The following is a 16,660-nucleotide window of genomic DNA, read 5'->3' as shown; positions in this document are numbered from 1 at the left end:
CATAAGACGGATATATACATTCAAAGACTTAACGTTACTACAAGTTCTAGAAATTTTATATTAAAACCCCTCTTAATGTTTTCGTTTTAATAAAATTTGTAAAATTTTCAATCAAAAAATAAACTAGTAGCTCACCATTGTTGATGTCAATAATTACACAATTCTCATAGTGCTTAAACCCATAAAATCAGTCGCACCAAAGCACCAGCAGAGGGAGACAAAAAACACAAGTAACAAGTGGCCATGACACTGCTGTCATTTTAATGTGTTTGAGCGGGGCATGTGCGTTCATTGCGTCAAATATTTTAACGTGATTAATTAAAAAAAATTAATTACCGCCTGTTAACGTGATAATTTTGACAGCCCTAAAAATTTGTAAAATTTTCAATCAAAAAATAAATTAGTAGCTCGCCATTGTTGATGTCATTAATTACACAATGCTCATGGTGCTGAAACCCATAAAATCAGTCGCACCCATGCGCCAGCAGAGGGCGACAAAACACCAAAAAACACAAGTAACAAGTGGACATGACACTGTGCTGTCATTTTAATCTGTTTAAACGGGGCATGTGCGTTAATTGCGTCAAATATTTTAACGTGATTAATTAAAAAAAATATTTACCGCCCGTTTGATTCCATAATTTTGACAGCCCTGATTTATATATAATTATAGATGTGACAATGAATTCGGTGTGTTCTGGGTAACAACGGTCTTTTTAAAAAAGTGTCCCCTCATTAGCATAACATAACAGTTCAATTCAAGATTGTAATTAGGTTGAATTAGTGGTTTAATTAATGTTAACTTTAGGCATACAAAGGTATTTTTCACCAAAGAATATTGCTTTAGCAACATAATGGTAGATTTTGTCTTCCTGCCTCAGTGGATCTGCAGTGGCTTCTCCCTCCTGTTTTGTATTCCGAGAGCACACCGCGCCACAAGTGGATTTTGACAGGGCGCTTTGGAGATAAAGCCGCTCCAGAGGGAAAATACAGAGGGAATCGTCTCTCTGGCGCAGAAGCCTGGTCGAGCATGAGCTGGCCGAGTCCGGCCGAATGGGAAGCGAGACGACGGGCTGTGAAGTGAGACGGCAAGTTCTGTCGTCTCCGCCTCCAGTCAGAAGTCTTATATTCAGTTTTATTTTAGCTTGGGCAAACTACACAGTGCAGCCTGGCAAACGGTCAGGTGGTGACACGCTTCAGTCCTCCCAGGATCAATTACTGCCCGTAACGTTGTCTGCAGTAATTGGGAGTAGGGGAAGGCGTGGAATCACAGTGTGGCTCAGGTGATGGCACATTAGTGCTTTTGGCAAGAGGTGATGAGTTGACGGGACACATTGAGCATGTGAAGAAGCTGGAAGGAAAAGCCATGGCTCCAGTGGCATTAGCACAATTACACAATTTGCCTTTGGGGGTGGCAGGAAGTGGACCTTTTATCATTTATGGCAAGCTCTCAAAATCAGCTATAATCTTTTGCCTCTCAATTTAGCACCGTCCATCTGTGGTGGTAAACGTGATTTAAATTTGGTAGCTATCAAACAAAATGTTGTGCTTGTTGGACCTTTGTCCCTAATTGACAGCATCAAATGAAATTTCTTTTTATGTGTGTCACCGATGCTTGACATGTCTGCCAAACTTGATGAGAAAAGCCGGCTCTCTAGGAGGAGTTCATCTTTTTTCAACCTCCAGAAAAGATCTTACAGATGCTCATGATCGTCATGTCTTCAAAACTTTATGTTGAGAAGTGAAACAGGCTTCAGGGGCTTTCAGATTTGCTTAATGCACAAAATCCAATTTTTTCATGTTTTTCCGACTCGAGCGAGGAATTAACTTGACAATCTGAACTGGATAAGGTTGCATAGAAGTGGACCATTTCAAATCCGATATAAGTCACTTTCGTATGTGCTTAAAATCCGATCTGTGCCACATTTTTCCACAATGTTGCTGCGGTCTGAACTGTTAGGTCTCCCAAATTCAAGCAGAGAATTACATCAGCAAAGAACGAGAGAGGCAGGGAAGACATCAACAATGGAGCAGTGCGTTAGCGCCTAGCTTAAACTGAGCTTTTAGGGAGGAGGTGGGCTTGACCACAGTCAGAAAAATAATAAAATGGAGGAAAAAAGGATAAGCCCGAGAATGCTCGGTTTTCTTTCTGTGCGCTAAATGAGCAATACAGTGATCCCTCACTACTTGGCCCGTCAAACTTTGCGGCCTCAGTCCATTGCGGATTTTTTTTTCAATTGGAAAAAAAAATACAGATGAGCTCTCTCACTCTCGCTCCCTCTCTCCCTCCTTCCCTCTCTCTGCTTTTTGTTCATCAGGCAGTGCAAGTGCGCTGGAGTTGCTTATTAAAGTTAACGATGATTGACAGATGTGTGTGTTTGATCTTGTCAGAGACACGAACTTCAAAAGCGTCGCATGCCTCAATCATCGTTTAACTTGTTAAACAGTTGCTGTGGCACCTCATTGTGTGTAAGTTAGCAGCTTGAGCGGATTTGAGTGGACTCACTCAATGAAGCATTTAATAAAGCCAAGCGTTTTTGTACTACTTTTTTGGGGGGGGGGGGTGCGCTACTTCACTGTTTTTCACTTATTGCGGCAGGTTCTGGACGACAAAAAACGAGGGTTCACTGTATTTCAATATTCCTTACATGAGTCAGGGCAAACTATCCGTATGTGTGTACGTTCATGAACAACTGTTCATTTAATTCGTTCATGAACAACACTGTCAATTAAAGCTATTTTCAAGGTATGAGCTATCATTTAGCTGATTTAAAACGGGCATGTATTCTTAATCTGCAGCAATAGAATCACTTTGAAGTGTTTTTTTCCCCTATTTTTTCTTTTTCCTGTTTTCCTGGGCAAGGCAGGTTTCAGAGAGGGGATAAGTGCAGGTTTGTTTTTTCTGTATTGCTATCTTTATTTAGTATAACAGAATGGCTAAGATAAACTCTGCTTCCTCAATCTCCTCTCTGAGCCTAGTTTGTTATTTTGGTTTGTTGCGATGTTTTATTATGTTGTTGTATGTTACTTTTTCATTGTTTTAAAGTAAACTTAAAAATTTGTTCATTACATTCCCTTTCTGGCAGCGGCTGCATTTCATCTCTCTCATTGTGAAAGGATCTCATTTCTACTAATTGTTATTCATTTGCCTCTCTGACCCTTGGGCGATAAGACGCCTGAGATCCGCCTGGTATGTAAATTTCATACATTAGCTTAAAAGAGCATGAATATGATGATAAAAGACCGATAATATGAGCTTTTAACATTCACGTTACACTTGAGGGTGGCATGGCTCTTGGTTGGAAGCTTAAAATTAAGTAACACGAAGGTGCAAAGGTGATGTTTACACATGGGTAGCAATAATTTGATAAGTCTGACTCAGTTGGTAGAGTTGCCTGCAAGCTCGAGGTAAATTTGTGGCTTGACAGTTGGTGTACACCTCCGTCTAAGCAGCTCTGGGCAAGATCAATTTATTCCAAACGGGGGCCACTCATACTTTCATTCCTTGGCTTCATTCTCCACCAACATGCTCTGAATTTACAATGTATTCCCCACTTGGGCCATTGGTTTGAATTCACTTTCAAATTGAATAGAAATTGTCCTGTTTAACTGTCCAATAACCACAAGCTTAGCTTTGACCAAATTTTAAAAAATAAATGTCCAAAAACTGTGATTGTATTTTACAGTATGGTGACTACAACCCAAACGTTCACAAGCCCGGCTTTTTGGCTGAGGAGGAGTTACTGCCTAAAAGGGTGAGTGGTTGGCTACCATTTACGTCCAAATTGGCTTTTGCAACATTAGCTGTGATAACTCTTTTGCCCATGCATTACAGGTGATCAACTTGTACCAGATGACGGCAGAAATGTGGGAGGAGAGGATCGCGGCGTGTTATGCCGAGCACAGGGGTCGGACAAGGTAGGCGTGCTCGCATGCCTCGCAGTGAAGTCATCAGCACATTTAGAATTAAGAGCACATATGGAAAATCCATTTTCAACATGAATTTCACCATTCAACATTACCAGGCTGATTTAGAAATCTTAAAAAAAAAAAAAAAAAAAAGTTATTGCGAATACCCTAACTCAGGGGTGCCCAATCCCGGTCCTCGAGAGCCCCTATCCAGCTGGTTTTCCATGTCTCCCTAACACACCTGAATCGACTAATCAGGATTGTTATCAGGCTGCTGCAGAGCTAGCTGATGAGCTGATCATTTGATTCAGGTGTGTTAAAGGAGGGAGACACGGAAAACAAGCTGGATAGGGGCTCTCGAGTACCAGGACTGGGCACCCCTACCCTAACTCCTTGGCCGCCATTGACGGCGCTAGACGTCCAATCCCTTTTGACTGTGAGGACGTTCATTTGCCCCTCCCTTTCAAAATGGATGGGACGTCTAGCGTTTTCAGTGGCACTGAAGCATGAGCATTTACAGCCAGTCCTCTCATTCTGAAAGAATTCGAGGACTATTGTTGTCAACGGCAACAGCAGGCAATCAGTTAATAGGGACTATTCTGTCATTTATTTTTTAAAATACGGAAATTCTGATTTCTTAATTTCCTTTTGTTGTATCCAAAAATACTTATTCTCGTGTTATTGGTGGCCATAACCAAAGTGTATTTCATTTTTTATTAATTTTTTTTTGTGTCAATGGCAAGCAATGGGTTAATAGGCGGCAATGGAAATGTACAGCATATTATGTTCCAGGTAACGTAATATATAGATTCTGCTTATTTAAAAACGCTTAAACATCATCCAGCCAGTTCAAACGCCAAAATGAATGAACGTGACTCATTCGTTTGCTAAAATAAGCCACAAAAGGACAAGTAGTGAGCGGGAGAACAGAGACCAGGAGGGGGGGTATGCAGGCGAGTACTTTTGGTCTTGGATGGCAGGGAGAGTCCGCTCCGGCCATAGTCATAATTGAGTCACTCGCGCTCATCGATCAGCTTTTCAAAGGCAGTGGAGAGAAGACACTCGATTCTCCGCTTCAGTATTCTATTCATGGCTTGGAAAGACATTCACAAAAGGGTGATGATTGTCCACAAGTCCAGCACAACCCCCACTGGAATGAGTCTGTGTGTGTGTGTGTGTGTGTGTGTGTGTGTGTGTGTGTGTGTGTGTGTGTGTGTGTGTGTGTGTGTGTGTGTGTGTGTGTGTGTGTGTGTGTGTGTGTGTGTGTGTGTGTGTGTGGTTGTGCTTGCGTGAGTGTGTGTAAGCTCCATGACTGGCATACCTCCACTAAGGCGTCTAACCATTCCCACTTGTGAAATCAAGTGCGACGAAAAAGAATAATACATCGAGTGATAGTATAAAGTTTCATTTTCTTTTTTTAGAAAACAAAAGAAAAGCATTTTTTCTTCTTTATATTTGGATTTTTTAATCATAGCAATTGTAAGGGAATGACAATTATGCAGTCAAGATTTGTTGAGCCCTACCTCGCAGAGATCCACATTGCGACCAAATGGTCACATTTTGTGAACAAAATTAGAGCCAATACGAGTATTTTTTTCATCTACTAGCACATACGTGACCAGTAACATTATGGGGGCTTTTTTTCTGACAAATTCCTTCACAGTTAAATCCACTAGTTGGTGGTAATGTAACGATGTGGTTTGCAAATACAACAGAAGAAAAAGGTGATCTGTGGAGCGGGTTATAATTAGGGTAGCGGGCAAATTTGACAGCACTTGCGAACAATGGCGAAAGGACAACAAACCCACAGGCATGGTTTCAAAGGAGGGCGACCGGTAGGAATAAGTCTCACTCAGGGGCTCGACACACGGGATGCGGGGATGCCTGTGCGTTATCACTCGTCTCTGTTTTGGTATGTATTTGTAGGGCGTTTCAACATTTTCGGTCTTTTCTGACTGCCAACCACTTCCCATACTGCTGCTTTTTTATTTATGTCCATGAAATCATGCAGAGAGGTTTCAAAGTATGTGCTGGTCGCACACTGCTAGAATGATACGCTTCTCTGTGTTGACAAAGTATAGCGTGTGGATGTCAATTTCCGGGTTGGCCAGTGTCCTCGCAGGTGATTTGTCGATCAATAAATCCGTTGCTGATTGTTCCAGGAAAACTTAACTGTTGATCTACAGTGTGCGTGCTTGAATCTTCTACTTGCGCCCCTGAAATTTTAAGTTGGAGGGCCACTTTGCTCCTAGTAAAAAATGTTAGTCTGGAGCCCTGCCTCGCCTCAACTTTATGTCGTTTTGTAAGATTTCAATTCTTTTTTTTTTTCCTGACTGCCTTTGTTGTTGTAAGCTTGTTACTTTTATCAACATATAACACTCAGTCTAAAACAAAAACGGAACAAAGAGAATTCTGTTCTTATCAAATTTCTACATTTTGGGGGCAATTTTAGTGGGTGCCACTAGAGAAGTTACAGTAATTCTGACCTTTTCCCCCTAAAAAATCCTTTTTTTCCCTGCTTCCAAATTTGTTTTGACTTCATTGAATTCCTAATAAAATATATATTTTTGATCTTATTGGATTCCAATGATGTTGTCATGGAGGAAAAGGTTTTGAGCAAACCTGATCTGATCTCCTTGTTTCTTCTCATCCCAGGGAGGAAGCAGAGATGGAGTATTTGAAGATCGCTCAGGACCTAGACATGTACGGTGTCAATTACTTCTTAATCCGGGTGAGTGTCCCTCTTTCCAGTATCTTGTTGCTGGGCGAGCATACCGATCTCTGTGCTCACATTAATTTTATACTGCTGATGTTAAACACTGCAGCAAGTTTGTCGCAATCCGCAATTAATAAAAATCTGACGACACCCCCTCGGTCTTGATCAACACATTCTCAAAAAGGCCGGGACATTTTTAAATGCCACAGAGGAATCAAATCATCCGCTGTAACATTTCACCCTGTGGGAAGCCTCTCCTCGTCAAACTGGTGACAGAGGATGGACTGGGTGCACTTTAATTGCTTCATTTTGAGAGGGGGGGGGGGGGGGGGGGTATATTTCTAATATGATGTTGCTATTAAGTTTGATGGAACAAAAGTCTGATTTTATTAAAAAAAAGTCTTCCAACCTTGAAAATAAGTTATTATTGTGCTATAATTTTGTTTGTTTGTTTTAGAATAAAAAGGGAACAGATCTGCTTCTGGGTGTGGACGCCCTGGGCCTGCACATCTACGAACCGGACAACAGGCTGACGCCAAAGTGCTCGTTCCCCTGGAATGAGATCCGCAACATCTCGTACAGTGACAAAGAGGTGCCCAAACTGCTTATGTTTTTACATATGTTACTGCCTTGATTTACTGTACAAGTTGAGTTCGTTCAGTAATAATGCTTGTAACAAATCATCTTTCTCCAAAGGTTTTAGCCCATCTGTGGCGTTTTGCATTTTGTGTTAGCATTTAGATTGCGGGCTTTTGTTAGCCAAAGTTATATGGTTTGGTTTACCAATTTTTTCAATCATGACTCGTTCTTTTTTTTCAGGTTTTTTTCAATAAACATTTTTTTTTTTGCAAGATTATGTAATTGGAAAAAGTAAAACTTTATTCATGTAATATAAATATTTACTCACTTGAAATCCCTATATCCATATGTGCTTTTTTATTTTTATTTTTTCGGATTACACAAATGTTCTCCTTAAAAAGATCTAGATTTTCACTTTTTATAAATATTTACATATTTTTATGCAACCAAAACATGTTAAATATTGTCACATTATTTATTTTTTGTAATTAAATATTGGGCAATAACTATTTTTTCCTCAAATAAGGCTTCATTGTCCTCAGATGATTTTTTCCCCCTCTATTCCAAATCACTCCATGGCACTATTTAAAAGAATTGTCAAGTTTGCAACCCATGACGAGAAAAAATGTCCCAGTGATGCCTGAAAACTCAATACACTTTTCAATTGCGTCACCATTGTTTTTGTCGTATTCTTTTATCATCATCAGAAAAAGGAAAATGACAGGCTTTACCTTTCTGACATGCATAATGCCAAACTGGTGGCCTTTTAGTGGCGGTTTGCACACGTTTTCATTAACAGCAAATTTTTCTTCAAGTACACGCTGACATTTGGTTAAAGGTCAACAGCAATAATCCTGCCGAGCTAATTTTTCCCACCCCTTGCGCTTTATTACAAAGTGAATTATGTCTGCGTATTGCAGTGCTTTTTATCACCATTATGCAACTTTCTATTTTCACACAACATGCAATGGTATAATATTCACACAATTACATTTTTTCCTAGTTTTGAATAAACTATTTATTTTTTATTTTTTTAAATAAAAAAGCAGGAATTTACTTTTTGATAAGAATGAATGAGAACACATTTTCCTAAATAAAATCTTTATGTTTAGAAATATGACTATTCTTGTTATATGCCACTTTTCAGCGTCTTTCTCTTGCAAGTATGACTTTTTTTTTTCAAATAAAAATGACTTTATTAAATCTAAATAATCATAAGATTACTACTTTTGGTCTACAAGTTAAATGTTTTTAGAACTAAACCCTTTATTTAAAATAAAGTAATACTTCAGATGCTTGAGTCAAAACTTTTTTCTTAAATTTTAAAATGTCATACTTGACATTTTTTGTGAACAAAGTGTGAGTCCTATGAAAAAAACAGCTTTTTCCTCCTCAAATTTGACTAATAAAAATTCAATGTTTGTCTTCATTATAATATATATTATAATGACTCCTCTTTCAGAAGTAGCACTTTTAGTAGCACTTTTTTTCTCCCTTGTTAAAATACACCTTTTTCCTCATCTAAATAGAAAATATCTTCCTGACGCAGCATGACAATATTCTTGTAATGGCATAAATGTGTTTTATTTTTGTGGCTTGCTCTAGTTCACCATCAAACCTCTTGACAAGAAAACCAATGTCTTCAAGTTCAACTCTTCGCGACTGAGAGTCAACAAATTGGTAAATTACAATCGGCGCAAATACAAAATAATGATGATGTAATTTCTACAGCTTGTCAAAATAATAATAGTAATAATAACAGTAATAAATATTATTATTATTATATTGGTTTGCTTTTTTTTCTACTATAGTACAGTGATGTATTTTCTTTCCCCCAGATCCTCCAGCTTTGCATTGGCAGCCATGACTTGTTCATGCGCAGACGCCGTGTGGACTCCCTGGAGGTGCAGCAAATGAAGGCCCAGGCCAGGGAGGAGAGAGCCAGGAAGCAGGTGCTTATACCCACATACTCCTCAATCATTGGCTAAACTGTACCTTGATTTATCATTTGTGCTCATGCAGATTTTATAATAGTGATTTCCTTTTGGTCCAATTATTTCTGGCCCCTCAAAAAAAGAGGAAGGGACATTTACATTTCTTATGTAAATGCTACAAATAAAGCTGAAAGTCTGCAGTTAAAGCACGTTCTGTTTGTTTCATTTTCAATCCAGTGTCCATGTCAAAATATTAATGGATCTGACTATAAATACAGTGGTACCTCGACATACGATCCTTTTCACTTCCGAAGTAAAATTTGACTCGGCATCTGTCTCGACATATGACGACACGCTCAAAATACAACAATTTACAACAGCGTGGCAATTTCATTGTTTTCCCGCAAGACAAGACAACAGCACGGCGGATTTTCATGTGAGAGAAATCCACATGGGTCCCAAGAAGGTTAGTGCAGGTGGTGAAAAAAGGAAAAAGGTAAACTGGCTCGGAATGTCTTCGATCTTGACAGTCCTCCTCCGACCTGTGTTCGTCAGTCTTAAGTTAAGGTGGCAATTATTATTATTGTAGCATCGGCAAGGAAGTGGCCAGCTTCGTCAGGTTATTGGTCATATATTTATTTCAGAATTTGTGCACGGCTACAGTCTGCCGTAGCCATCGCCAACAACATGAAAAAAAGTAACCCCCCCCCCATCTCCATTTTCAGGAACAGCATGCAAAACACAACCACAACATTCAAACCCGATTCGTTATGTCATTATTATTATTACGATTATTTTTTATAATTTATTTATTGTGCTATTTGAATTGTTATTTTTAATCGTACCAGCAATTTATTAAGGATTTAATATAGGTTTTTGGAATGTGGAAAAAAATAATCAAATATGTATTATAATGTATTCTTATGGGAAAATTCTGCTCGACATACAAGCATTTCGACTTACAAACCAAGTCCTACAACTAATTAAATTCATATGTAGCGGTACTACTGTATCCCTAAATACACTAAAATCCTGGGTGTACTAAAAAACTTAAAGACAAATGCCTGTACTATTAAACTAATATTAAAAAGGTAAAATGTACTCAAATATATTTTGCTTATTTAGATCTTATATACTCAGTAAGAAAAAAAAACGTGCTAACAATTCAAATGTTAAAGTTTTTGTCATTAACTTTTCTATTTTGAGTATTTTCTAACTCATGTGTTATTAAGTTTTGAGTTGTGTGTACTTTAAATTTTAGCTTGAGAGATCGAGACCCTGGCCTTACTCATGGTGTCTTCAAAAGAGTGTTGCCAACTTGGCGATTTTCTCGCTAAATCTGGTGACTTTCAAAAGCCTTTCAGCGACTTCTTTTGTCAAAAGCGACTAGCAAGAAATCTAGCGACTTTTTCTGCTGTTTTTTTACTCACTTTTGCTTCTCTTACGACATTATTACTTTCTCTTATAGCGTCCATTACAATTACATGCAAATTGCCAATTATGCAAATTAGTTGATAACGTCATCTAGCAACTTCTAACGACTTTTAGGACAGCTACTTTTCTTGCGAGGGGTTGGCAACACTGGCATTGCGTTGTCATTCAGGAGACCCAAATCCCACTTGGTTTACATTTTTGTATATGGAGATAGACGTACTTGCATTATTAAAATTTTAAGTTCTCCGTACTTACTATAAAATTTGCCTTGCAAATGCAACTAAGTCACATAGGTAAACCTGAAATTTCAGGTTATGTTAACTTTTTAAAATGTTTTCTTTCTTTGTTTTTGCAGTGTAGTTACACAACTCACAATTTTTAAAGGGATCCACAGATAGAAAGACTTGATGTTCTGAAAAGATACTTATTATTATGAGTTAAAATAACTTGATATTAAAACCCCTCTTGATTTTTTCGAATTGTATACAATTTGTAAAATTAGTTTAACTAGTAGGTCGCCATTGTTGTTGACGTCGCAGGGCGGTGACGTCACATGGTAATGCTGCCAGACCTTCAGAGTATTATTCAAGAGACAACCTTTCAATTTGAACCTGAGAGGAACATTAATGAGCATGACAGCACTGTCGATATTTCACAAAATGAGCAGCAAAAGCAAAATGAACAGGAAAGACGGGATGAGACGAGAGAAAGAAAAAAAAAACGGTGTTCACCCTAAATGTGCTACACCAACGAAACGTCCTACAAGAGGCGAATTTGACACCTAAGGTACGACTGTGTGCCTTCAGCTTGTTTTGTTTAGATGCATACAGACAGAACCTACTAAAGATGCCTTAAGAAAATACTTAAACATATTAAAATCTAATAATAGTGGTTTAAATATGTGGTCAACAGATCAACAAAAGACTCAAAAAGACACAAAAGAAAACACAAATAGTAAAACCAATGGCCATATTATTTTAAGTGTTTCTAATAACATATTTTAGTTGAAGAGAACAATTGTGGCTTATTAGAGCCTACAAGTCTTTAAGTCTGAGATTCCCTTTAAACGTCCTTTATTATATATTATGTACAAGTTGCTCCCCCATGTGTGTTAACAAAGCAGTTGGTTTAATATTGCTGTAACATCTCTGCTAATTTCTACTAGCTCATGGTATTTTGCATGATTTGTTAGCATTAAGCTAGCAAGCTGTGGTTTCATTGTATCTTTAACTCCCCCTTCTCTGCCTGTCCAGATGGAGAGGCAGCGGTTGAACCAGGAGAAGCAGCGCCGGGAAGAAGCGGAACGTGTCCGAGACGAGCTGGAGAGACGACTCATTCAGCTTCAGGATGAAGCTCACATGGCCAACGAAGCCTTGGTGGGTTGTAAACGTCTGTGTGTCCGTTCATATACATGAAAAGATGGCAAATCAAATGTAATGCTTGTGTCGTTCTCTTTCCATAAACAACAATTGAATACATATTATTTCCCCAAGTGTAGTGTGACCTGTTCCTGTGTTTTTCACTTTTGCTCGCTGTGTGCACCTTCTCCAGTTGCGTTCGGAGCAGACGGCGGACCTTCTGGCCGAGAAGGCCCAGATCGCTGAGGAGGAGGCCAAGCTGCTGGCCCAGAAGGCGGCCGAGGCGGAGACGGAAATGAAGCGCATCAAGGTTACGGCCATGCGGGGCCACGAGGAGAGGAGGCTCATGGAGCACAAGATGGTGGAGGCCGAGAGGATGGCTCTCAAGATGGCAGATGAGTCAGAACGCAGGTGAAATGTCTGTTCACGTTCACATGATGCAAATGTCTACAACATGCAGAGAATACAGGTTTCAACGGATTGGCCATCTGTTGCCGTCAATGGCAACCAACGAGTTAAAGTGCTGTTAAAACAAAGAACAAAATCCACACTTTTAAATTTCCATTGTGCTTTTCGTTCCTTTTTTTCTGCCACTTGCTGCTGCAGGTCAGTGTGCGGCCTGTAATTTACGCTGCTTAATTGTATGAATTGGCGGCGTAACTCGCTATCATCCCATCATCCCCTTTATACTATAGCGGCGCTGCCAGGCTTGAAATGACTTTCCATCTTTGCCTTTGGACACGCACGCACACATACACGCATGCAGTTTCATAGCCATTTCATTCACACACTGGGGAATATCAGTTTTCAAGTGTTGACGACGAGACTGCAGCCATATCATTCTACTTCAGACTGTTTCTGGCAATCAGTTTTAATCTACTTCAGACTGTTTCTGGCAATCAGTTTTAATCAGTCACCATTAGCCACTTGCGGTTAATGCAGTTTTGGGGCATGGCGATCACTCCAAATGCAAGTGGCCACTCAAGGCCCTGGGAGTACTTGTTCAAAATAAGAATCAGTCTCAAAGATATATTGTGAAGTAATGTAGTACACATTGATTGAGACATAAACTTGGTGTGTTGTCAGGAGGAAGTTACGCCTTGGTTGTTAGTAGCGGTGCAACGGTTTGCGGTTCAAAGCCGAACCGTACGGCTCGCCCTGTACGGTTCAATACGCCTTTATGAACCGCGCCTTTTCGGTTTTGCAATTAATGTATTCCGAACGCTTGTGGAATGAATTGATTGAGCTCTGTGTGACTGTGTGTGACATGAACCACCGCTGTGGAGAAATTCCCGCCCCGCAAGTAAATGTCAGATCGCTGTCAAGCACCTGTGTAATAGAAGCCGAGTCACGCACTCTCTCATTTACGAACGAAGTGAAAGTGAAACAAGAAAGAAAACAAATAGTTGTGGCGAGCGGAGGAGTGGAGAGACCGAATTTTGAGGAAGCACCGGCTTCTTTCAAATCTGCAGTGTGGCAACATTTTGGTTTCCCCGTGGACTACAATGCGGAGGGAAAGAAAATATTGGGAAAAAAAATTTGCAAGCATTGCTCAGCGCTTGTTCCCCATGCTAATGGAAACACTTTTATAACATGACTCCGGCATCTCAGCCGGCATCACCCACAGATATAACTTTCTCAGGGCAGGACAACCCTGAAGATGACACCAGTGAAAACACACTGCGGGCTTCTTTAATTTATTTGCAACGCTTGACCCGCGTTACATTGTTCCCTCGCGGAAATATTTCTCCAACAACGTAATCCCCGACATTTATGAAATGGCACGCAAAGCCATCGAAGATGATTTCGCTAAAGCACTGTGTGTGTATTGCAGTAGTCAGTCACTACACTAGCCAAAGAGCTAAGAGGCATTTTAACAGTCGAAAATGCTTAAGTTTTTTGTGTTTGTTTCATATTTTTAAAAGCAAAATAAAGTCAGGTTTTTTTTTTTTTTTTTTTAATGCAAAACGCAAACCGAAATCGTGATCCCAAAAACTAAGTTCAAACTGAACCGTGGGCTAACTAAACCGTTGCACCCCTAGTTGTTAGTGGAAGCCAGAGTGGCCACTGCATTTTCTTATACTCTAAATTTATTCATAATGGTTAGTGATTACATAATGAATACAGTGATACCATAACCAAGCTTCTAATTCCATTTACTCCTGTATCGAAACATAATTTTCCATGAAAAACTCGTTTGAAATACCACTGTTCCATTCCAGCACCCCAAAATTAACCACATTTTTGTGCATGTTAGTCACTGTACGTCATCAAAATAAACAATCTTTTTATGCCATGTTGATTAAAATGAATAAACTGTCATTTATGTTGTGAGAAGCCACAGAAGTCACAAAAACAACAATGATCGTGTTGTAAATGAACTTTAAAGAGCTATGCATAGTGACTAGTTTCCCAACTTCCCAGCTTATTCTGCCTGTAAACATCTACAGCATATCCTTGCAAGTTTTTGTACTTTCTGTCTGTAGCAGTCTTTCCCCATTTAATTAACAACTGACAATGAATCGCCATCAAGCTTTCACTAATTCACCTTATGCAGTCCACAGCCTATCTGAAGTGAGCTCGTAACTCTAAATTTTTTTGGGCCAGGATTGAATTAAGTTACTGGCAAATTGTCCTTTAATCAACATCCATGGTCACGGTGCATCTGAAGCGAGCTCGTAACTCACCGTTTTTTTTTTGTGGCAGCGCCAAGGAGGCGGAACAGCTGAAGCGCGACCTGCTGGAAGCAAGGCAGTCAGAGCAAAGGGCCAAGCACAAGCTCCTTGAGATCACCAGCAGAGTATACACGGTACAGCACTTGACAGCAGCACTAAGATGCTAACGTTGAATCTGCCCCTTTGCCAAGTGTTCTAAAAGTTCTTTTTTTTTTTTTACAAACAGTTGATGGGTATACGTGAAAATAGCAGTCCGCCTTATAACCAAAGTTAGCTTACATTTGCTCAATTCCTGTTAGTAAACATTGAGTCCCACAATAACACTGTCGCACATCTAAACAAACCATTAATGTAACATTATATGTCATTCATGTTTTTTATGAGTAACTTGGACAGTCAGCAACTTTATATACAAGCCGGGACATCATTATTTCCGCTTACAGAGAATAATGTTGGCATCAAGGGCACCACCATCTGAACAATTTAGAAGAAATGCTCACCTGTTAATTTGTTAGTTATAAATGTCGTGTAAAAGTGTCAAGTACCAACCTGGAACACAAATAACCCAGCCAGAAACATGAATAAATCCAAATCAACTCCAATGACAACTTATGCATATTTTAATTTTTCGGGAAACAAACGCACAACAAAAAAACCTTTTTTTTTCTTGGGTGCTCCAAGGGGAGGCGGGCCTGCAGGTAAGTCCTGTGGCTGGGCGAAACTTTCCTGTCGTCCCCTTACTGCTCTCTGGAAGTCTCCCCCGGCTCAGTTGTCGTGGCAACAATTTAGAAGTCAAAGAGATGACTAAGGCACTTATGGCTAACAATTTTCAAGCTAGACCGTCGTAATGAGGATATTATTTTCTCCGTAGTTACGCGGCTGAATTATCACATTACGTTCATACCATAGGTTTCATACTCGTGAACCTTTCTCTAACTTACTTGTCTGAATATGTGGGCATTGATCCCCACACATCACAGTATCACAGTAAACCTCATATTTTTGTGCCGTAGCCGCGCCAATTCCAGCGGTCTCGCCACTGGGGCTGAAACTTTCTCTCCTATAAGTTTTCACATTGGATTTCGCTTTCCCTCAACTCCTTCAGTGGCAGTGGTCTCTTTTTCCTTGGTGCTTAGCCGAGTGCTGGGGGTTTCAGAAACATGTCGTCGTGTAGTATAACGATAGACAACAAATCCATTAAATCGATTAATAAATGAGTTGCCAACGAATTTGATAATCGATTTCTGGCGGCTGCTATGAGCGGTCCCGTTTGGGTCTTTGTGTGTAACTTGAGGCTGCGCGGTCACGCCAGTGATTAGAGCACAAGAGAGAGAGTTCACTGCTCGTGTGCTACATTCAAGTTGTGTTGCTGAATCAATAACTTTACGAAGTGTCAAGAATTAGATTGGCTTTTTTGTTGTTAGATCCAGCGTGCCTCCGTCACAGGTGAGTAAATAAAGCCAATTGTATTGTTTGCGTTCTTTGTTAATGAGACGTTACTACCTGGCACGGAGCGCTAGGCTAGTTAGCGATTATGTTAATCAGTGTCCTAAGTGTCCGTTTGTATTGTGTTTTGGAGAAGCATATTCGCGCTTGAGTTATTGTTTAGATAATAATGTTGTCTCATTTCTTTCTATAAAGAAACCACACTCATAAACGTATTCATAGAACAGTCTCCTTTCAACACAAGCTCCCATTCAAACTAAATTGTCATACACTGCAAAAACACACCTCCTTAAAACTAGTTAAATTCCCTTGTTTTCAGTGTAAATCTACTACAAATAGGTGAAATTATCTGCCAGTGCGTTCAGTAAATTTTACATTTCTTGAAATAAGAAAAATAGCTAGCTGAAAAAAGCTTAACAAACTTATTTTAAGTAATAATTTAACTAATGAATTAGTATGTTTAATTTTAAAAGCTTTGAAATGTCAAATGTTCTTAATTGAAGAATAGATATTGATCAAACCGTAATTTGAAAGCAATTTTTTTCTTGATTAAGGTGAAAGATGACCACCTTTTAGATGTATGGGCTTAATTAGAACTAATAGTAATAT

General features: G+C 39.4%; 1 protein-coding gene across 1 annotated transcript in view; it reads left to right on the top strand.

Moving 5' to 3' along the window:
* The window catches only part of nf2a (NF2, moesin-ezrin-radixin like (MERLIN) tumor suppressor a), a 39,684-nt gene that overhangs the window by 12,133 nt on the left and 10,891 nt on the right, over positions 1–16,660 (top strand). Inside the window, exons 5-13 of the mRNA XM_057832770.1 lie at positions 3,687–3,755; positions 3,836–3,918; positions 6,565–6,640; positions 7,083–7,217; positions 8,810–8,884; positions 9,043–9,156; positions 11,826–11,948; positions 12,124–12,341; positions 14,637–14,739. Of these exons, the coding sequence (XP_057688753.1) occupies positions 3,687–3,755; positions 3,836–3,918; positions 6,565–6,640; positions 7,083–7,217; positions 8,810–8,884; positions 9,043–9,156; positions 11,826–11,948; positions 12,124–12,341; positions 14,637–14,739 (996 nt within the window). The remainder of the gene's footprint in view (positions 1–3,686; positions 3,756–3,835; positions 3,919–6,564; positions 6,641–7,082; positions 7,218–8,809; positions 8,885–9,042; positions 9,157–11,825; positions 11,949–12,123; positions 12,342–14,636; positions 14,740–16,660) is intronic.

Source organism: Corythoichthys intestinalis, chromosome 3 (genome assembly GCF_030265065.1).
Source record: "Corythoichthys intestinalis isolate RoL2023-P3 chromosome 3, ASM3026506v1, whole genome shotgun sequence".
Taxonomy (NCBI): Eukaryota; Metazoa; Chordata; class Actinopteri; order Syngnathiformes; family Syngnathidae; genus Corythoichthys; species Corythoichthys intestinalis.
This window is presented reverse-complemented; position numbering and strand designations above follow the sequence as displayed.